Source organism: Pelophylax lessonae (genome assembly GCF_965119305.1).
Source record: "Pelophylax lessonae genome assembly, chromosome: 5".
NCBI classification, from domain to species: Eukaryota; Metazoa; Chordata; class Amphibia; order Anura; family Ranidae; genus Pelophylax; species Pelophylax lessonae.
Window position 1 is genome coordinate 531797241 of NC_138772.1, and position 24003 is coordinate 531821243.

Genomic DNA, 24003 nt, shown 5'->3' on the forward strand with positions numbered 1-24003 from the left:
GCAAAACAAAAAAACTTTTTTTTTTTTTTTTTTTTTTTGTGTGTCTCCCCCTAGCGCAATAGCGCCCCTCAGAGTACCTGCTTCTCGATCCCACAGAGAGAGAGAGGGACCCCCAAGGCTCACCAACCGATGCAGTGCAGTTTCCAACCAACTGCAGTCAGCGTCTGTCTTACACAGACTGGAAGGAGCTGTTTGCTTTTTCCCGGGTAGAAGGCGTGGCTCCGCCCCCTGTGTACGCCTTCCGGCGTTCCCAGCTCTCCACGAGGTAGCTGGGCTCACAAAACATGGCCGCCCCCATAGAAGAGACATAAGACTCCAAAAACATGGCGGCCGGCGTGACCTGAGGACATACATGCATTCGGTCTACGGCAAAATGGCGGCGGACCGCCGAAATCGTTTTCCCAGCACATCCACCTGCATCTCTGCTAAGAGGCGATATATGGATCTACAGAAGATACACTACACATAAGGTAGGATTATACCTCCTATGTCTGCTGTAATGTTACAGTCTGCTGGGTAGAGTGTTAGCTCTTAAACCAAGTCCACTTCCCATAAACACATGCTGTATTACAAGGGGGACTTGTAAGTATCAGATATATACTGACCATATATGGAGGGGCCCATAATACATACTGCCTCATAACGAGGAAAAAAGGGAACGTTTACTCACCATACCGAACCGACAGGCACCCTTTCTTCACAATACCCTCTCCACCGGGGTGGGGGTTTGTGGACCACTCCGGACGCCTCGACTCTCTGGTACCTGGCGTCCAAGCGAGACTTTTAACTCGCAAAGTCAGTCCCTTCACTGGGACTCCGTCGCGGCCGACCCAGCGCGGAGCTCTGGTCTGCACGCGCTCGTAGGCAGAAACCGGGGTGACCACTGGATCTCAACATCCAGCCCGTCGCCCGGCCCCGCATACTTACTTGAATATGTCGCGGCCGACCAAGCGCAATGCCATGGTCTGCGCGCGCTCGTAGGCCGGCTGGGGTGACCACAAGTGTCGCCCAGTCCGGCATTTTTTGCTTGAAGATCTCACAGGAAAAAAACACTGGAGAAAACTACCTAAAAAATGTATTTTTCTTAAAGAAAAAAAGTCTTGCCAGGACCAAAAGATCCCAGCAAGGAACTTAGGTCCTTACTCCTGACTAGACAGAAAAAAACTGATTCCCTGTAGCAGAGAGAGGGAGGATATACCCTCAGGGACTGCCCCTAAGGTGGAGCCAGAACGTTTTGTCTTTCTGCCTAGTCCTACTCCTGCGGAGACAACATAACCCAGCTCTTGAGAATCAAGAAGACTACGTCTGTCAATGAGCGATAGAGAAAATTTGTTTTGCACGTGTTGCCCTTCCATGTGCTTCTTGCTGTCAAGGCCAGTTATAGATAGGGGATAGAAAACTGGCTATAATCCCCTATTCGGAGAGTAGTGGTTAATGATTCATACTCTGAATGGTCTAGGGAAGTGTTCTCCAAACTGTGGCCCTTTGCATGGCTTTATCAGGCCCTTGGGGAACTTCTCCTCCCACTGATGTAAGACACTATTCCTCCCACTGACACCAACAATGGGGTATAATTCCTGTTACTGACATCAAAAACAGGGCACTATGCCTTCCACTGCCACCGATGATGGGGCACTATTCCTTCCATTTACACAAATGATGGGGTACTATTCCTCCCATTGACACCAATGATGGGACACTATTCCTCCCATTGACACCAATGATGGGGTTCTATTCCTCCCATTGACACCAATTATGGGGCACTATTCCTCCCACTGACACCAATGATAGGGCACTATTCCTCCCACTGACATCAATGATGAGGCACTATTCCTCCCATTGACACCATTGATGGGGCACTATTCCTCCCACTGACACCAATGATGAGACACTATCCCTCCCACTAACACTAATTATGGGACACTATCGCACCCACTGACACCTATGATAGGACACTATCCCACCCACTGACACCAATGATGGGACACTATCTCTCCCACTAACACCTAAATGAGGCACTAGTCTTCCACTGACACCAACGATGGGGCACTATTCCTCCCACTGACACCAAGGATGGGACACTATTCCTCCCATTGACACCAACATTAGAACACTATTACTCCCACTGACACCAATGATGAGGCACTATTCCCCCCGTTGTACCAACGATGGTGCACTATTCCTCCCCCTAATGCCAAAGGGTAACTATTTACTCCCACTGTAGCCAAGACAATTTCCCCCCCAGTCTGAAGGACAGTAAACTGGCCCTTTGTTTAGAAAGTTTGGGGACACTTGGTCTAGGATTATCAGTGGTGTACCCCAAGGTTCAGTGTCGGAACCCTTACTTTTATAAATGATATAGGGTCTGGGATCATCAGTACCATTTCATTCTTTGCAGATGACACCAAGCTGTGAAGTGGATTAACTTCCTTACAGGATGTCTTCAACTTACAAGCCAAACTCAATGCACTGTTTCATTGGGCAACAATGTAGCAAATGAGTAGCGCATAAAATCCCTGTTAGATGACTTAAAGTGTAAAAAGCATGCTTGTCAAAGATACTGCTTGATAAACACTCAAAAACATATAAAGAAAAGCAATGTCCTTCAAGTCCATAAAATCCAGGAGTGCGTGAAGTATATAAATGGATCACCATCCACCACCAGGTGTCACACCGATAGATAGCAGAAATGGCAACTCACCAGAAAACGATGCTCAAGTGTTCTCACACCAGAGCAAACTGAGCAGGGATACCATACAGATGTAGGGAGTACACGCATGGAAGACCAGAGTCTCTTCACCACTGCCGCATAGAAGTACCCTTCACACACTTTCCTCAATGTAATGGTATTATGGAGAGAAAGAAGGGCTCCAAATAGTGAAGTACCATCAAAACACTTGCTTTATTAAAATATATAAATTTTGCACTCACATGTAAAAGCATATGGATAGGCATTGAATTCCATATCGGTCAAAGAGGAAGCCTAACTCGTCCAGTGTACTGGGCTAACTCCACGCCAGCCCAGTCCCTTCCGGGTAGCTCCTCTCCCGTGTCACGTGATGTCGGATGTGTCGTCTGGTCACGCCCCGACCGGTTTCGTCATGTCCGACTTCAACTGGAGGCGTCACATGACGAAACCGGTCGGGGCGTGACCAGACGACACATCCGACATCACGTGACACGGGAGAGGAGCTACCCGGAAGGGACTGGGCTGGCGTGGAGTTAGCCCAGTACACTGGACGAGTTAGGCTTCCTCTTTGACCGATATGGAATTCAATGCCTATCCATATGCTTTTACATGTGAGTGCAAAATTTATATATTTTAATAAAGCAAGTGTTTTGATGGTACTTCACTATTTGGAGCCCTTCTTTCTCTCCATAATACCATTACATTGAGGAAAGTGTGTGAAGGGTACTTCTATGCGGCAGTGGTGAAGAGACTCTGGTCTTCCATGCGTGTACTCCCTACATCTGTATGGTATCCCTGCTCAGTTTGCTCTGGTGTGAGAACACTTGAGCATCGTTTTCTGGTGAGTTGCCATTTCTGCTATCTATCGGTGTGACACCTGGTGGTGGATGGTGATCCATTTATATACTTCACGCACTCCTGGATTTTATGGACTTGAAGGACATTGCTTTTCTTTATATGTTTTTGAGTGTTTATCAAGCAGTATCTTTGACAAGCATGCTTTTTACACTTTAAGTCATCTAACAGGGATTTTATGCGCTACTCCTTTTTCCATTTTTGTATTTCCAAATATTATCCAGTATTTGTTTAAGTAGCAGCAGTGTTTCCACATTATAGCAGTCAAGTGACTGACTCCTCCTAAAGCGCAAAGATATTTGGACTTGACAGTGGGTGTCTAAGTTTATATATATATTTGAATGTAGCAAATGAAGTTTAATGTTGATAAATGCAAAGTTTTGCAATTGGGGGCTAAGAATATGCATGCATCATACATACTAGGGGGAGTACAACTGGGGGAATCCATAGCGGAGAAGGATCTGGGTGTTCTGGTAGATCATAAGCTTAATAATAGCATGCAATGCCAAGCTGCGGTTTCCAAAGCAAGCAAAGTCCTTTCTTGTATTAACAGAGACATGGGATCCAGGCAGAGTGACATCATTTCCCCCTGTACAAATCATTAGTAATACCTCATCTGGAATATGCAGTTCAGTTTTGGGCTCCAGTTCACAAAAATGATATGGGGGAACTGGAGAAAGGGCAGAGAAGGGCAACCAAACTGGTAAGAGGCATGGAGGAGCTCAGCTATGAGGAAAGATTAGAGGAACTGGATTTATTCTCTCTTGAGAAGAGGAGATTAGGAGGATATGATCAACATGTATATAGACATAAAAGGTCAATACAGCGACCTTGGTGTTGAGTTATTGACTTTCAGGTCATCACAGAGAACATTTGCGTCTGGAGATTTAACCTCCACATACAGAAAGGCTTCTTCAGAGTATGAGCTGTGAAAAAGTGGAATAAACTCCCTCTAAACTAGTTCTGGCTAGCTCAGTAGATTGTTTAAAATAAAAAAAAAGCAGCACACGCTGCTGTCAGAATAAAAGATCAGGGGCTGCAGCTAATAGGCTGCAGTCGCTGATTAAGAAAAATTTTCCAACAAAGTTTTTGGTCACAAAACTATCACATGCCACACTCTGATTAAGTTTGGTTGGCCCCAGCTGAACGGCCAGCTTTAGCTACAATATACATATATACTGAATTTTTAGAGCCCCATTGTGACTGGTAAACTTTTCAAAATCTGTTATAGGGATAACAATATTTTTTTTTTAGGACAGATACTGAAAAAAAAAAAAGAAAAAAAAGATACCGACCAAGTAAAAATGAATAGTTCACGAAAACAAAAGACACGAAAGAGCAACATGGGCACACGTTGCTTCAAGGCTGGCAAGAAAACTTGGGAGAGTTTGGGCTACTTTCCAGCAAATACAAAAAGGAATAAATAATGCAATAATCTAGGCAGGTTGCTGACACACGACAGTCACTAAGGGCCTATGGAGCTCGGGACTTATGGTCCCTCCTATCAAAAATATTGACACGTATATACATATCCTTTCCTGTCTGGAGCCACTCCTGAACTAAAAATAGGTTTTCACTGCTAATTCCCGGGACCTCTGGGTCTGGTTTATGATGCCTCCTATGATTATATAGAATGTGCCTGTTTTTGTTCGCTTGAGGCTATCCCCATGCCACGATAGATTTTTTACACCTAAATGTTGAGTACCCATAAATCTGAATACATCAGGGAGAGGGTGCAGGTAGTCGAAACTGCCAGGAGATTATCACTAGTGGTGAATGCAAGGGTCCAAAATTTGTAATCCAGCACGAATAGAATGCATATGTATGCCAACATGAAGTTTAGGTCTTGAATATGGAAGCAATAATTCCCAGTCAATATCTGTGTCGTCACAATCCTGTCATCTACTCTGAGTCATTTCTAATCAGGAAATACCGGTCTGTCTTGGTCTCTCAGGCCCTGAGGAAGCCTTGAGCGTAAAACGCGTCGGCTTGCTGGGGACCTACATTGACCGATTCCATCGTGAGACCTACTCTCTATCCTACACAGGCTTTTTGGTTTTGTTTCCCTTATGGGACATATTTCTATGCTGTAAATGACTCATCCTGCTTGATTTTATGAATTGTATGTTAGTCCAATTGCACCCTATATGCATGGTGATCCATGCTTTTTATCCTATATATCAATAAAATGTTATTTGGTTTTATAAACTGGTTTTGCGTCTGATCCTTCTACTCCCACTGGCCCGCAAAGCCCCATCTTTTCTTTCTATTTGTTTCCCAGCTGAACGGCCAGCTTTAGCTACAATATACATATATACTGAATTTTTAGAGCCCCATTGTGACTGGTAAACTTTTCAAAATCTGTTATAGGGATAACAATATTTTTTTTTTAGGACAGATACTGAAAAAAAAAAAAGAAAAAAAGATACTGACCAAGTAAAAATGAATAGTTCACGAAAACAAAAGACACGAAAGAGCAACATGGGCACACGTTGCTTCAAGGCTGGCAAGAAAACTTGGGAGAGTTTGGGCTACTTTCCAGCAAATACAAAAAGGAATAAATAATGCAAGATCCTTACAGCCATTATGATAATGAGCGGAGAGATGATTTGCATTAGATGAATGGATTATTCAAGAAGACTGATGATCCTGATGACAATTAATGATCTCAAGTATGTAGGTAAATACTTTCTGCCAGATAAAGTAAAGCGTTTCAGTCCATGCTCGTTCCATTATCATAAGTGTCCAATGTTTATAAATTAAACCAATTATTCTGAATATTTCTAAAAACATCAAGAATACCAAAATATTTTCTCTATCCGTCTGGCATTTTTAAGCTCAACAAAACAGATAGGCTAGGTTCAAACCTGCCAGCACTGTGCGAGGTGGTTGCAGGTACTTGCAACTACCCGCAGCCAAATCGCACTGCTCTTAAGTGATGCGTGGGACTGTCATGCATACTTAATGGCACCCCCCACGCATCTCAACCCGCAGCAAGGTTGGCGGGAACCGCAGGGAAATTGCATGGTCAAAAGTACCATGCAATTTCCCCGCCGCTGCGTTTTGAAAAAGGTGATCGCACCTTTTTTCCTGTGAGAAAAGCGGCGCAGCAGCCTATTCAAATGAATGGGCTGCCGTGTCCTTGCAAAAGCGGGCTGCACAACCCGCACAAGTGTGAACTTAGCCTTAAGAAACAAATCCGATAATTCCATCAAAATCTCTGGACCAAGACTTCAGATATGGGATAGATCAATCTTAATGGTTATAGGCATACTGGGGAGTGACGTGTGAGTACTGGGTGCGACTAACACTGGTGATAGGGAAACTGGAAAGTGAGGTGTGAGTACTGGGTGCAACTAACACAGGCAATATGGATACTGGGGAGTGTGATGAATGAGTACTGGGGGCAGATCTCATTGGTGATATGAATACTGGGGAGTGTGATGAATGAGTACTGGGGGCAGATCTCATTGGTGATATGAATACTGGGGAGTGTGATGAATGAGTACTGGGGGCAGATCTCATTGGTGATATGGATACTGGGGAGTGTGATGTATGAGTACTGGGGCAGATCTCACTGGTGATATGAATACTGGGGAGTGTGATGAATGAGTACTGGGGGCAGATCTCATTGGTGATATGAATACTGGGGAGTGTGATGAATGAGTACTGGGGGCAGATCTCATTGGTGATATGGATACTGGGGAGTGTGATGAATGAGTACTGGGGCAGATCTCATTGGTGATATGAATACTGGGGAGTGTGATGAATGAGTACTGGGGGCAGATCTCATTGGTGATATGGATACTGGGGAGTGTGATGAATGAGTACTGGGGGCAGATCTCACTGGTGATATGAATACTGGAGAGTGCGATGTATGAGGTATTGGGGGGCAGATCTCACTGGTGATATGGATACTGGAGAGTGTGATGTATGAGGTATTGGGGGGCAGATCTCACTGGTGATATGGATACTGGAGAGTGTGATGTATGAGTACTGGGGGCAGATCTCACTGGTGATATGGATACTGGAGAGTGTGATTTATGAGGTATTGGGGGACATCTCACTGGTGATATGAATACTGCTGACTGAGTGTGATGTATGAGTACTGGGGGCAGATCTCACTGGTGTTATTAGTACCAGATCTAAGGGTCCTTTTTACATGGGTAATCCGATCGGTTCCGCTTGTAAGTTTTTAGGTTTTTGTGCCTGTTTACCCCCGCCTACCTCCGGGGTCAAATCAGACCCACTAAAAAAAAAGGGGGAGGACGACTGCATCCTCTTTCGTTTGTTCAGACAGGATCGGAGGCAGCTGGGTGTAAATGGACAGCAGAGTTTGTTTACTCCTGGTTGCCCATAGAGCAGAGGGGTTCTGTCTGTATCCACTGCAGAAAATGAGCAGACATGGACCTGTCATACGCCCCGCTCTGCTTTGTTCAGCAGGGGATTAGTGGACATGTTAAGGGGGCCTTACTGGGATATGGATTTTGGGGAGAGTGATTTGTATGTTGAGGGAAGATGTCATTCTTGACATAGCTATTGTTGAGTGAAGTGTGTGCTGGAGGGCAGATCTCACTGGTGGTATAGATACTGGTTAGTGCGGTGTGTGTACTGGAGGGCAGATCTCACTGGTGATATAGATACTGGTTAGTGTGGTGTGTGCACTGGAGGGCAGATCTCACTGGTGATATAGATACTGGTTAGTGTGGTGTGTGCACTGGAGGGCAGATCTCACTGGTGATATAGATACTGGTTAGTGTGGTGTGTGTACTGGAGGGTAGATCTCACTGGTGATATAGATACTGGTTAGTGCGGTGTGTGCACTGGAGGGCAGATCTCACTGGTGATATAGATACTGGTTAGTGCGGTGTGTGTACTGGAGGGTAGATCTCACTGGTGATATAGATACTGGTTACTGCGGTGTGTGTACTGGAGGGTAGATCTCACTGGTGATATAGATACTGGTTAGTGCGGTGTGTGCACTGGAGGGCAGATCTCACTGGTGGTATAGATACTGGTTAGTGCGGTGTGTGCACTGGAGGGCAGATCTCACTGGTGATATAGATACTGGTTAGTGCGGTGTGTGCACTGGAGGGCAGATCTCACTGGTGATATAGATACTGGTTAGTGCGGTGTGTGCACTGGAGGGCAGATCTCACTGGTGATATAGATACTGGTTAGTGCGGTGTGTGTACTGGAGGGCAGATCTCACTGGTGATATAGATACTGGTTAGTGCGGTGTGTGTACTGGAGGGCAGATCTCACTGGTGATATAGATACTGGTTAGTGCGGTGTGTGTACTGGAGGGTAGATCTCACTGGTGATATAGATACTGGTTAGTGTGGTGCGTGTATGGGAGGGCAGATCTCACTTGTGATAATAAGACCTCTTGCACATTGGGTGTTTTTGCTACCTTTGCTAGATGCCTTTTCTCCTGGCAGTAGTGTTTTGGCATGAAAAAAACACTTTAACTCTTGTAAATGCGTGTAACCTCATTTTATTGGGCAGAATAATAATTTAGAGGCAGAAAAAAAAAAAAAAAAACACATCAGATGTGCCAAAGAGTAGCGTCAAAAACTCCCAGTGTGCATGAGGCCTAATACTGTCGGGTAGGATATATGTACTGAAGGGAAGATCTCACTGGTGATATGAATACTGAAGAATGGGTGTATACTGGGGCAGATCTCACTGGTGATATGGATACTGGAGAGTGAGGTGTGTGTACTGGGGCAATTCTCATTGCTGATATGGATTATGGAGAGAGAGGTGTGTATACTGGAGAGAAGGTATCACTGGTGATTTGGATTCTGGAGAGAGAGGTGTGTGTACTGGAGGGAAGATCTCACTGGTGATATAGATACTGGGGAGGAAGGACTGTATACTGGAAGGAAGATCTCACTGGTGATATAGATACTGGGGAGGGAGGACTGTATACTGGAGGGAAGATCTCACTGGTGATATAGATACTGGGGAGGGAGGACTGTATACTGGAGGGAAGATCTCACTGGTGATATAGATACTGGGGAGGGAGGACTGTATACTGGAGGGAAGATCTCACTGGTGATATAGATACTGGGGAGGGAGGACTGTATACTGGAGGGAAGATCTCACTGGTGATATAGATACTGGGGAGGGAGGACTGTATACTGGAGGGAAGATCTCACTGGTGATATAGATACTGGGGAGGGAGGACTGTATACTGGAGGGAAGATCTCACTGGTGATATAAATACTGGGGGGAGAGGTCTATATAATGGAGGGAAGATCTCACTGGTGAAATGGATTCTGGGGAGTGAGGTGTGGGTACTGGAGGCAAGATCTCACTGGTCATATGGATACTGGGGAGGGAGGACTGTATACTGGAGGGAAGATCTCACTGGTGAAATGGATACTGGAGGGAGAGGTCTGTATACTGGAGGGAAGATCTAACTGGTGATATAGATACTGGGGAGAGAGGACTGTATACTGGAGGGAAGATCTCACTGGTGAAATGGATACTGGAGGGAGAGGTCTGTATACTGGAGGGAAGATCTCACTGGTGATATAAATACTGGGCGGAGAGGTCTATATACTGGAGGGTAGAACTCACTGGTGAAATGGATACTGGGAAGAGAGGACTGTATACTGGAGGGAAGATCTCACTGGTGAAACGGATACTGCAGGGAGAGGTCTGTATACTGGAGGTAAGATCTCACTGTGTAATGGATACGGGGAGTGAGGTTTGTGTACTGGAGGGAAGATCTCACAAGTGATATAGATACTGAGGAGTGAGAAGTGTGTGACAGGGGTAGATTTCACTGGTCTTCCATTTGGGTCTTTTAATTACCTTGTGTGCACTCAATCAATAACATTTGAAAAAAATGTAAGTACTATGAATGCAGACATTCCTCACCTTAAAAGAGGTATGTTGCTCCATGTGGCGGAGAAGTTGAGGTTTCTGGACTGCTGTAAACTCACATATAGTACATTTAAACTGTTTCCCTGAAATAAAAGACATTGTAATGGGTTTTGTTAGAAAGTATAACACAAGCCACTATGGCAACAGATACAAAGGGTACAGGAATTCTCTTTGCACACATCAATAAAAACACTTAACTAGACCACACATCGAGAACATGGTGTACAATGGCAGATTTACTACTCTTCTCGCATCGCCACAGTATGTCTACAATATATTTTTACAAATTGAAAGCAGAACGCAAACAGATATGAAAAAAAAACCACAAATGAAATCTGACATTTATTAAAAAATCTTGTTTTTAATTACAACTTGGGTTTGTATCGGCTAGGCTCCCTAAAACGTTTCCTTCAGCCCTTCTGACAAGTGGGCACTGCCAAACGTGAGTGCTATGTGCCACACTAGGGACCCTGTTAGCACATCCCATGGTTGTTCTCCGCATGAATGACCATCAGCATTTCCCTAATTGCTGGCCATAGAAAGGTGAGGAATGTTGGGATGAGCTCTGACTGTTTGTGAATGCATTTTTTAATCATTTATTTTAATAAAGACTTACCTACTAAACTACAATGTTTTGTGCTCCTCTTGTTTCTTTTTTGTATTAAAGTTTATTTAAACAGCAACTATGAACACCTACTTCTATTTGCTCCCTTTTGATTTTTTACATTTACCACTAAAAGGGTCTTGTTATATGTCTGTCGGCAAATTCTGTGATTTCATGTACAAAGTGACAACACAAAGCCTCTGCCGCAAATCGTAAAAAGTCCTCACAGCCTTGACCAGATAGGCCCCTTTCACACATACGGTCCGTTTGTCCGTTTTTCATCCATCCGTAAAAACGGATGACAATGGATGATCATCCGTTAACATCCGTTTTCATCCGCTTCCGTCAATTTTCATTTTTTGGAACGGATGAATGCCTGATTTTTCCTCCGTCAAAAAAACTGATCGGACGAAGAACGGATGTAAATGGACAAACGGTCAGTTTTTCATCCATTTTTGCATTAATAGCGGATGTAAAAAAAAACAGATGAAAAATGGATGAAAGACGGATGATAAATGGATGAAAGACGGATGAAAAATGGATGAAAGACGGATGAAAAATGGATGAAAGCGGATGAAAAATTAACGAAAAATGGATGAAAGACGGATGAAAAATGGATGAAAAATGGATGAAAGCGGATGAAAAATGGATGAAAGCGGATGAAAAATTAACAAAAAATGGACGAAAAACGGATGAAAAATGGACAAAAAACGGATGAAAAATGGACGAAAACGGATGAAAAACTGATACATTTTGACATGACTGAATTGATGAACTGTGTGAAAGGGGCCTTAAACTACAGAACACCTCCACCATCTGTATACCTTTCTGCCAGGTGTTGACCTCCAAATTAGATTGGTTTAGATTGGCTATTTCAAGGAAGGGGGGTTGTTACTTACCATCAGATGTATGGAGGAGTTTGTGGCTCTTTAGGGTCCCTTTGGATTTGAACTTCTTCCCACACATATCACACAGGTGAGTCTTCTCTGTGCTGTGCCGATTCATGTGAGCTTTCAGGTTACTCTTACTGCGGGTGGCATAATCACAAACGCTGCATTTAAATGGCTTCAGACCTGAGGACAAAATACAGGAAGGTACTTTTAATGCCTCAATGCAAACAATAAAGGGAGGTGTTTTACCCGCCTAACTAGATGTAAATCTATTCTGATCTATCTGATGCAGAGCCAGTATGGTGAAACCACTAATCTAAAGCTGGCCATACACGGACTGAAATTCTTCAGCAGGGACTGGCCATATTTCAGTCTACGGCAATCCCCGCTCAACAGACATCTAATGTTTAATCAACTTCTGTTGAAGGGACAAGCTGGAAAACGTTGGTCACTCAGCAGCTGCAGCTGGGGATCAGTGATTTCTGACAGCTTCTTGCTGTCAGAATACAAAGTCCCAGAGCAGGGATTCCTCTATGCACCTTGTTTGTGAAGATGCAGGAATCTGTTTAAACTGGGGATCGGCAAGCTGCCAATCATGATCTACCGGTCAACCCCAGAGAGTTAATGGGTAGTTTGGGAACATGCCCCTGCTTCTCCCTCATGCTCTTATCTTCACAGCAGAGCTAAGAGCGGGAGACAGCACAGTACTGGATGGAGGGTGGGAGCAGGAGCTGTCTCAGTTACCCTTTTGAGTTATCAGCAGGTGAATGATAGCTAAGACACTGGGCGAATATTGCTTTCGGGGGGCAGAGGAACCTTTGGAGGCACAGGACACTGCTTTGGGTGAGGGTAAGGGGGTGCAGAGCACACTGTTGTGGGGGTGGGGGGGGGGTTGTGAAGGGGGGCAAAGGACACTGCTGTGGGGAGGGGGGGGAAGAGGACACTACAGTGGGGGGGGGGGGGGTGATGTGAAGGGGGCAGAGGATACTGCTATATAGGATGGGGGGGGCGGGCAGAGGACACTGTTGTATGTGGGAGCCTAGGACACTACTGTGGGGGGGGGGGGGGGTGATGTGAAGGGGGGGAGGAGACAGTACTGTAGGGGAGGGGTGGGGGCCACGGACACTGCTGTGGGGGGTGTTGTGCGGGGCAGAGGACACTATTGTATGTGGGAGCAGAGGACACTACTGTGGGGGGTGATGTGAAGGGGGGGAGAGGACAGTAAAGTAGGGGAGGGGTGGGGGGGGCACGGACACTGCTGTGGGGGGTGATGTGAAGGGGGGGACAGTACTGTAGGGGAGGGGTGGGGGGGCACGGACACTGCTGTGGGGGGTGATGTGAAGGGCAGAGGACACTATTGCATGTGGGAGCAGATGACACTGCAGTGGGGGGGGGGGGGGGGGTGATTTGAAGGGCAGAGGATACTGCTGTGGGGTATAGTGATGTGAGGGGGGGCAGAGGACACTACTTTGACATACTATGTGTCCTTCATGCTGCCTTTTTAAGACAGGTCCACTTTAATGCAAACCTCTAGTCATCCCAAGTATGGTGAACTGCTTCCTTCATGTCATAGCAGGAATCCCATTAAATATCACCCTCATCCAGGATTTAAAGATAAATTCCAAATATGGATATTTTTACATAGCTACATTGATCCAACTTGGTCCAACATAACTATGAATATCGAAAAATAAATAAATCAAAAACGATATAAAAAAAAAAGTAGCACGCCAACCACCCGGCACAGGACCTGGAAGCTAATGGAGATCACCATACCAGTGGTGCCTAATACAGTGATTTCCAGTTTCCACAGGGATGGACTAGGTATGGTATATACACAGTTACAACTATGTAAATATATCCATACGATCATCTTTAAGTACTACAGCCCAATCTGCCTCCTCATACAGAAGTTGTGTGCGTCTTGAGCTTTATTGCAATTTTTTTTTGCAATCAACTGCATCTCATTTGTTTAGTCAAATCATTGTCATGTCAGATGAATCCTCATTTCTTTTTGCACATAAAAGAAAGAGATCCGTTACCTTCGTGTGCCCATATGTGCCTCTGCAGGTCAGAGCCATTCTTCATGAAGTAGGAGTCACAGTACGGGCACTTGGCTGCCCTCTTCCCTATCAGCCCTTTGATCTGGACCTTACGGCCGAGGACCTCAGAAATCAGACTGGCAGAAACATCTGTACAGAGAAAGGATAACAGAAGTTAGAGAGAACCGTGTCTGAAGTTTTTGATTCTCTTTCTTTATCCTCTGAAGACGTCCATTGCACCGGACGAAACGCGAGTAGGGTGGGGCCAGTGGCATATGATGTTGTACACCTGCTATTGATCCCTGGTGTGGTGTGTTTTGCCTGTGTTACTCCGTAACCTTTGTGAGTATATCTGCTTTAAATAAATAATGTGGTTTTAGCATACTACTCTATGGTCCTTTGTCCTTTCTCCTACCTATTATTACTTTGGGGTGCTTCCTTGGGATAACCAGTAATTGACCGTGGAGGAAGTGGAGTCAGTGGTACCCTGAGCAGTGGCCCCCCATTTGGATGATTTCTGCGCTGTTGATCTCTTACCATTTGGAGATTGTTACTGTTTGGTAAGGGAACCGGAACACTCAACTGTGAAGTAGTTTGGGATTCTTACACGTGGATCCTCATCATTACCAAGATTTTACATTTGGTTTTATTTTTTTATATATTTTTCTTTGAAATTTACCCTTTTGTTATGCATAAATCTATGTGATTGTTATTTCACCATTTATTTGATGTACATTTCTTTATTAGGATTTATTTTTTCATACATATAACTTTGTATTGATCACTAAAGAGATATTCGTTTTGAGCACCTTTTAGATTAAAGTGTTACTAAACCCACAACAGTAAAATCAGTGTGTATATGCAGTAAAGCATGCCTGTTCTACTCACTGTGAAACCTTAGGGGTTAAGCCTCTGCATTGTGTGTAAAGGCTGTTTGATCCTGTCTTCTCTGAGCCTCTCCTTTTTCCACTGTCCCCAATCCATCTCCTGATAGTACAGAGCCTTGGAGTCACTCTGCACATGCTCAGTTTGGTGTGTATTGCTAGAGAGTTATTTTTTTTCTGGGAGAGTGCATGTGATCAGCACATGACCAATCAGCACTGTCCAGACAGAGGGTCAGGGGTCCTACAGGTCCTGAAAACTCCTCCAAACAGCTTTAACCAGACACTGATAGAAGTCACAAGAATGCTATATACTGCTGATGAGAAAAGGTATTTACAGTAGCAGTTTATATTTTTTTAAATAATCGCATTTCCATGTTCTGTGTACTGTGGAAGACCAGATATAGTGAATGTGCGGTCATGGGTTTAGTAACACTTTAAATAAACTAGAAAAGATAACTTGGATTGGTATAAAAATATAAAAGGTTTTATTTTAAAAGGTTATTAGCCCACTAATGGTGAGGGAAAGGAAGAACCTGGGAAGGCAAAATATAACAAGAAACTTTAGGTTTAGGAAAACCGTACAGAGCATGTCATGATGCCAAATTTACTGAAAAATGCATATAAGCATAGGCATGCGCACAGGGTGTGCCAGGTGTGCCTGGGCACACCCTAATCACCCTTTTGTGGTGCAGATTCTCCCTGTTTAGACCCCTAAAATTTCACCAAAGCTCCTTAACTGCTAACAAAAAAAAAATAAAACTGTAAAAAAGAATAAAAAATAACAATAGAACTAAAGACACCGATCTTTACCCTACTGACACCATCAGTATATACACAGGGATATGTGTTTGGGCTTTGGGGTGCACACCCTAATGCAATAGGCTGCGCACACCTATGCATATAAGGACTGCTTTACCTGAAATAGGATTTATTATTATTTTTTTAAATTCTGTATAACCAATTCTGAGATCCAGACCCCCCCCCCCCCCCCGTCACAGCCAGATCCATGACCACCAAACAGACTTGTAAAGAAAACACCTCCAGCCTGTCTACTGGACAATGAAGGAGCAGGAGAACCCTGATGAGTCATCCCTCTGCTCTCCTCCTATCAGCACATGTGAGCTACAGTGGACCCTGATTGGCTCCTTGTGCTCGCAGTCATTCTCCCAGTCTGAGTGCTGCTGTGCAGGGCATATAGGAGACGAATATCAAATTAAATTACATTTAATTATATTTTGATGAAGATTCAACTACATTATTTTTATATGTGCTTAGAGTTCAAATCCATTCTAATAAAAATAAATATAAACAGAACTTTTAATCGGATAAAGATTTCTTTTAGTCACAACCTCTGCAAAGAAGTGAAAGCCGCTGCGGTGCAATTAAATAAATTGCATTATCAAGGACATAGCAAATGACTACTATAAGAGGAAAATGACAATAGACAAAACAATACAACTAATTTAATTACTGCAAACAATACTAAACAGTAATAGAAACAATATAAACAGAGAGGTAATTATAATGAGTATTATGCCAAAATTATTTTCAGATTGATAATTATATGCAATACTCATTACTCGATGGCAAAAAAACAGTTATTGCATTGTTCTGATGGGAATGCTGATATTTATATATTTTTTTACAGCAATTCTACAACTTAATCCAAACTAATAAAAATGTGTTTTGTAATCAGTACAATGCTCTTAAGAAGGGATTGGCGAATGATTCGGGCTGAGGATACGTTCGGCCAGAACATCGCCCGCTCGGGTGTTCACCAAGCACCCAAATTTTCTGTGCACTCGATGGGATGTTTACCCCCCCCCCCCTTTCTGAACCATATCAGGCCACATGCCCTCAACAAAGCATCTTGTCCCCATTTTGATGGGGACAAGGGCCTCTTCCCCACAACCCTGGGCAGTAGTTGTGGGGGTCTGCGGGCAGGTGGCTTATTGAAATCTGAAAGCCCCTTTTAACAAGGTGGCCTCCAAATCCTGCCCCCCATGTGAATGAGTATGGGGTACATTGTACCCTTACTCATTCTCCAAACAAAAGTGTCAAAAATAAAGACAGGAGCAAGTTTTTGACAATGCCTTTATTAACCACTTAACGACTGCCCACCGCAGATAAACTGCGGCAGGCAGCTGCTCCTGGGCAAAGCGACGCAGTTATACGTCACTCGCTCTCAGGAGGCTAGGGGGCGAGGGTGTGCCGCTGGTGGCGCACTCCCCCCCCCCCTCGCTCGTCACTGGGAAGGCCGATGCGTGCGTCAGGCGGCTCCAACTGCCGCCTGACACCCGCAATCGTTCCCCGCTGAGAGAAAAAGAACGGTCAGCTGTTGGAAACTCCACTGACCGATCTTCTCCCTGAAATGATAACAGAGCCCCTGTGATCCTTCTATATAGGATCACATGTCTATGGTCATTTTCATTTTAGAAGCCCCCCCCCCCCACACACAGTTAGAATCACTCCCCTGGGTCACATTTAACCCCTTGAACACCCATAATGTTAACCCCCTTCCCTGCCAGTGTCATTTTTACAGTAACAGTGCATATTTTTAGCACTGATTACTGCAGTAATGTCACTGGTCCCCCCAAAAGTGTCAAAAATATCAGTCAGGCGTACGATCTGTCCGCCGCAATGCCGCAGTCCCGCAAAAAATCGCAGATCGCCGCCAGTACTAGTAAAAAAAATAAAAAAAAAATAAAGATGACAAATCTTTCCCATAGTTAGTAAACGCAAACCAATCAAAATACGCTTATTGCGATTTTTTTACCAAAAATATGTAGCAGAAAACATATTTGTGGGAATAGTTTGTAATAAGAATATTATTACATCAACAGCGCATACCTAGTAGCAGGAATGGAAGGTGAGGGATCTTGTTGCCAATAGCCCTGATAATTGTTTGTACGCAGCCTATGATGTGGTGTGGTGTTATATACGTTAATAAATATTGGCGCGAGTGTTCTTCTCCATTCACACAGAAAACATATTTGCCTAAAATGTTAAAAAATTTTGATTTTTACATTTTTTTTTTTGAGAATGTCATAGCAGAATGTGAAAAAAATTTTTGGAAAAGGATTTTTGTACCCAATACAAAATTTTTTTTTCTTTTTTTTTTGAGAATCAATTGAAGGACACGGGAAATCTTCAAATTTTGGGTTATACTTCCACCTAGAGGAGGATTGGTGACTGGCAAAAAGAAAAAAAAAAGTAGGTCAGCCCAGTTTAAAATGGTTCTAGAGGCTTAAGGGTTTTACCTTCTTGCATGCTATTCATGAAGATAAGAAACCTTCTGTGCGCAACAACCCCCCCCCCCGATACTTACCTGAGCCCTATCTCGATCCAGCGATGTGAGCGAGTCCCTTGGCTCTCCAAGGACTCCTCATTGGCTCCTAACACTAAACCTCAACCCCATCATCAAACTAAAACTAAACCTCAGCCTAAACCCCATTATCACTCTTCAACCGAACACTAAACCTTAACCTTACCACTAAAACTCAACACTGAACCTCAGTCTAAAGACTAACACTAAATCTCAACCTAACCCCCAACACTAAACCTCAACCTGACCCTATCTCTAAATCTCATCCTAAATTCTACCATTAAATACCAAACTAGCCACCAACACTAAACCTCAATCTCACCCTCAACATTCAAACTCAACCCAACATTACACCGTAACCCAACACTAACCCTCAACATTTAAACTCAACCCAACATCCAACACTAAACCCTTACCCAATCCCCAACACTAAACTTCGACCCAACTCTTAAAGTAGAACTAAAGGCAGAGTAAGGGAAGGTTATAATCCCTCTCAGTTTTTTTATTACATCTGTGTCATATTCCTGCCAAAACAGGAAGGGAGAGGAAATCCCTTCAAAGTAAGGGAATCCCTGGTTGTCATCGTGTCACCAGAACTAGAGTACACATTGGAAGATTTCCCCTCTATTACTGTTGTGATGTCAACCCCAAATTTGGGATTTTCTTTTACTTCCAATCTTAAAAGGGTGAATCTCTGCAACAGGGGCACAGACAGCAATAAAAACCTGACAGGGGTTACAATCCATATCCACTCTACGCTGGAATCTCTATCTTGCTACTTAGTGAGTCATGGACCTCGAACAAGCATGTATCCAGTAAAGTGTGGGGCCACCTCAAGCAAGTGGCAACAGAATATGCCGCATCATCTGGCAGTACAAACTCTCTATTTTCTTTAGGCGTATCTAAACCCCTTTTCAAAAAATGTAATATACCCCATCCGGAAATTTTTAATATATCACAGCTCACTAGTATATACAAATTAATTCGATTAATTTTTTTTAAGGCTTGTTTTTTTTTCTTTATTTTACCTAGCAGTTCTGCCAGCTTCTGCCAGCTTCCTGTTCTATAGGGAACACACTTCCTGTTCTATAGGGAACACACTTCCTGTTCTATAGGGTGACAACGCTTATGCAACCAATTGCATCAGGACAACAAAAATAAAACCCTACCCTCCTATCCATAACATGGAGAGGATTGATTCTGTAGTCCCTTAGAGATAGCTGGAACAATCAAACAGATAGGAAAGAAGCACAGGAAATAGAAAAAGTTCCTGATAACCCCCCCCCCCCCCTTCCTGTTCCTGAATGAGAGGGGAGAGTCTGAGGAGTCACATGATTCTCTCCCCCAAACACAGAAGCATTTAAAGCAATGGAATGAAATTAACTTTTCTCTATGAATATGAGGGGAGGAGGGGGCGAGTCCCCCATCAGTAACTTTTTTCTATTGAATTCAGTCCAGAGACCTGAAGATATTAACCTCTTGCATGCTGGAAGTTCAGAGCCAGGCAGAGAATAGACCTCCCTGCAGTGACGATTTCTACAGGATTCAGCTGCCCGCAGAGCATGCATCCTTCATTATAGGTAAGCAGCCTTTTTCAACCAGGGTGCCATGGCATCCTGGTGTGCCTCCTGGTTTCTTCAGGGGTGTCTTGGCAAATTGCAAAAGGTTTTAACTTTGTAGAATTGCAACTCTGGGCACTGTGCGGGTCAAGCCACTGGCACCCTGACAACCCTGGGCACTGTGCAGGTCAAGCCACTGGCACCCTGACAACCCTGGGCACTGTGTGGGTCAAGCCACTGGCACCATGACAACCCTGGGCACTGTGTGGGTCAAGCCACTGGCACCCTGACAACCCTGGGCACTGTGTGGGTCAAGCCACTGGCACCTTGACAACCCTGTGTACTGTGCGGGTCAAGCCACTGGCACCCTGACAACCCTGGGCACTGTGTGGGTCAAGCCACTGGCACCATGACAACCCTGGGCACTGTGCGGGTCAAGCCACTGGCACCCTGACAACCCTGGGTACTGTGCGGGTCAAGCCACTGGCACCCTGACAACCCTGGGCACTGTGCGGGTCAAGCCACTGGCACCCTGACAACCCTGGGTACTGTGCGGGTCAAGCCACTGGCACCCTGACAACTCTGGGCACTGTGCGGGTCAAGCCACTGGCACCCTGACAACCAGCGACATCACTGGTTGATAAGGAGAATGACAGGTGCTTGCAAAGCATCCTTATTTACTCCTCCTCATCCCTTCACCATCAGCACTGGGGTCACATTAGCAAACAGAAGAAGAGAAATTGAGGGAGAAGATAAACCCTAGAATACTAGCCTGTACCAGTTTGCAATAGTGGAGGAATAAATCACTTCTAATGTTGGAGGGCCCATGTGTATGGATGTTGCTGCCTTATGTAAAACTATTAGTTTAGGGATTTTTTTTACATTTTAGAATGGGGTGCCTCGAGATTGTGCAGAATTGTTAAGGGTGCAACAAGTGAAAAAAGGTGGAGAAACACATAAGAAATAATTTTAGGTAAACTTCAGCTTTATTCAATAAACATTTTATATCAATTATCAAGCTACTTGACCAAATTTACCAAGCACTCCTAACTTTATACCCAAAAACTAATTTCCTGTTGAGCGGGGATTGGAGAGACAGCACTCTAGGACCAAAGCTAGGTCTATTAAAATCAAGCCTTCACTGTAAATGAATCTCCTTAAAGTGGTTGTAAACCCTTACATATACCCAGTGAAGTGCCTGGCCTCAAGTGCAACACATTGGTGAAGCAAATCCTCCTACATCTTTTCTCTATAACCTTTCAATGTGCAGAATTTATACAGAAAACAAAGGGGCAGGGAGCTGAAGTTATACATTGCAGGAGGTTCAGCCTATTCAACGCCTTCACACTTTCCCCGGCGTTCCTTTAAAAGATTCTGAACCCCCAGGGACAGGAAGGATTGGCGATCCTGTGACCGCTGAGATTGGCTGTCACATGATCAGGAGCTGGTTAGTGGGGACCGAGAGCTGTCTTTGACAACTTAGTCGCCATGCTGGGAGCACACAGTGAGCGCACTCTCAGCACAGAAACATCGGCCACCCAGTAATGCATATGCGCGGCCTGTGGGCCTAAAACCTTCGCTTTTTGCCACTGTGCAAATGCGATTGGTGGGTGGCAACAGGTTAAAGTGGTTCTAAAGCCTAAAGGTTTTTCACCTTAACCTCTTGGTTCCGGCCGCACACAAATATGCAGGCTCTCTAAGTGGCCACATATTTGTGTGCATTAGTGCAAATACAGCTGTGCTCTCCAGGCACAGTTATCAGCGGCCAACGGAAAGCTCCTGATGGCTGCTTAGGATCAGGAGCTTTCTAAACATGGATCAGGAGCTTTCTAAATATGTGACCGCCAATCACATGATTAAAAACCTCACCTCCCGGCATCCTAAACCCCTTAAAGGGCCCTTGGCTCCTGCTGCTGAAAATCAAATGATGTGCCGATATACACTACCGTTAAAAAGTTTGGTGTCACCCAGACAATTTCATGTCTTCCATGAAAACTCACACTTTTATTCATCAAATGAGTTGCAAAATGAATGGGAAATATAGTCAAGACATTGACGAGGTTAGAAATAATTTTTATTTGAAATAATAATTTTGTCCTTCAAACTTTGCTTTCATCAAATAATTCTCTATTTGCAGCAATTACAGCCTTGCAGACCTTTGGTATTCTAGCTGTCAATATGTTGAGGAAATCTGAAGACTTTTCGCCCCACGCTTCCTGAAGCACCTCCCACAAGTTGGATTGGCTTGATGGGCACTTCTTACGTACCATACGGTCAAGCTGCTCCCACAACAGCTCGATAGGGTTGACATATGGTGACAGCGCTGGCCACTCCATTACAGACAGAATACCAGCTGACTGCTTCTTCCCTAAATAGTTCTTGCATAGTTTGGAGGTGTGCTTTGGGTCATTGTCCTGTTGTAGGAGGAATTTGGCTCCAATCAAGCGCTGTACACAGGGTATGGCATGGCGTTGCAAAATAGAGTGATAGCCTTCCTTATTCAAAATCCCTTTTACCTTGCACCAATCTCCCACTTTACCAGCACTAAAGAAGCCCCAGACCATCACATTACCTCCACCATGCTTGAAAGATGGTGTCAGGCACTCCTCCAGCATCTGTTCACTTGTTCTGCGTGGTCGAAACACCTCAAACTTAAATTTGTCTGTCCATAACACTTTTTTCCAATCTTCCTCTTTCCAATGTCGGTGTTCTTTTGCCCATCTTAATCATTTCCTTTTATTGGCCAGTCTCAGATATGGCTTTTTCTTTGCCACTCTGACTAGAAGGCCAGCATCCCGGAGTCCCCTCTTCACTGTGGACGTTGAGACTGGCATTTTACGGGTACCATTTAATGAAGCTGCCAGTTGAGGACCTGTGAGGTGTCTATTTCTCAAACTAGAGACTCAAATGTACTTCTCCTCTTGCTTAGTTGTGCACCAGGGCCTCCCACTTCACTTTCTATTCTGGTTAGAGCCCATTTGTGCTGTTCTTTGAAGGGAGCAGTACACACTGTTGTAGGAAATCTTTAGTATCTTGGCAAATTCTCGCATGGAATAGCCTTCATTTCTCAGAACAAGAATAGTCTGTCAAGTTTCAGAAGAAAGTTCTCTTTTTCTGGCCATTTTGAGAGTATAATCGAACCCACAAATGCTGATGCTCCAGATACTCAACTAGCTCAAAGGAAGGCCAGTTTTATAGCTTCTCAAATCAGCACAATATTTTTCAGCTGTGCTAACATAATTGCACAAGGGTTTTGTAATCATCAATTAGCCTTTTAACACTATTTGCTAACACAATGTACCATTAGAACACAGGAGTGATGGTTGCTGGAAATGGGCCTCTGTACATCTATGTAGATATTCCATTAAAAATCAGCCGTTTCCAGCTAAAATAGTCATTTACCACATTAACAATGTCTAGACTGTATTTCTGATTAATTTAATGTTATCTTCATTTTATATTCATTTTCAAAAATAAGGACATTTCTAAGTGACCCCAAACTTTTTAATGGTAGTGTGTATATATATATATATATATATATATACACACACACACATAGCAAAATTTTAAACTAAACCTAACAATTTTGCAAGAAATAAAAATTCTGTAAATGTACATATTTTACATTTCTTTGGGGTGCTTTAAATGGTAGATAAAAGCCATGGTTACGCAGATATCCTGTCCTAAAAAAATCCCATCTGTGTCCCCTGCAGGGAGATTAGAGCCCGATGTCGGGGTTATCTCAATATTACAGTCATCTCCCCCTTGGTTACGTCTACTGGAAATCATCAGTCACTTTCAGGCAAGTGTCAAAAGTAATTATGTCACCTCAACTGGCAGCTTATATTCTCTCTATTTCTTAAAAGGATGAGTGTATTTTACCGACATCTGTCCTAAATTACCAAAAGAAAATGGGCACCTTGCTGCGGGATTTTCTCTCATTAGCTCGGTTTAAAACTTGAAACAACACTGAAAATAACCAAATCTGGCCACTAAAGCATTGCCAATAGATAACGGATTTGTGTTCGGTTGTAAAACAAAGCTATGTTAAAAGTCTCTCTGGCTCACATAAATGAAGGGTAACAGAAGGGATGAAATATTTACCTTTCCTGGGGAAGATGTTGCCTCAGGCTCCCTCCAGTGTTGCCCACAATAAAAATCTTAAAGCTAAAGTTTAGTTAAAAAAAAAAAACTCTACAAGCTTTAGGTAAATTACTTACCAGTATGTCCCACAATATGTAGGCTGCTGGATTCTGTA

At 43.9% G+C, this 24003-nt stretch overlaps 1 protein-coding gene across 2 annotated transcripts in view; it reads right to left on the bottom strand.

The window, feature by feature from the left end:
• Nucleotides 1-24003, bottom strand: part of ZFAT (zinc finger and AT-hook domain containing) — a 352480-nt gene that overhangs the window by 175479 nt on the left and 152998 nt on the right. For both annotated transcript variants that reach the window (XM_082258103.1, XM_082258102.1), the window contains exons 9-11: nucleotides 13978-14127; nucleotides 11945-12118; nucleotides 10436-10524 (exon numbers count right to left, since the gene is read on the bottom strand). In XM_082258103.1, the coding sequence (XP_082114229.1) occupies nucleotides 10436-10524; nucleotides 11945-12118; nucleotides 13978-14127 (413 nt within the window). The remainder of the gene's footprint in view (nucleotides 1-10435; nucleotides 10525-11944; nucleotides 12119-13977; nucleotides 14128-24003) is intronic.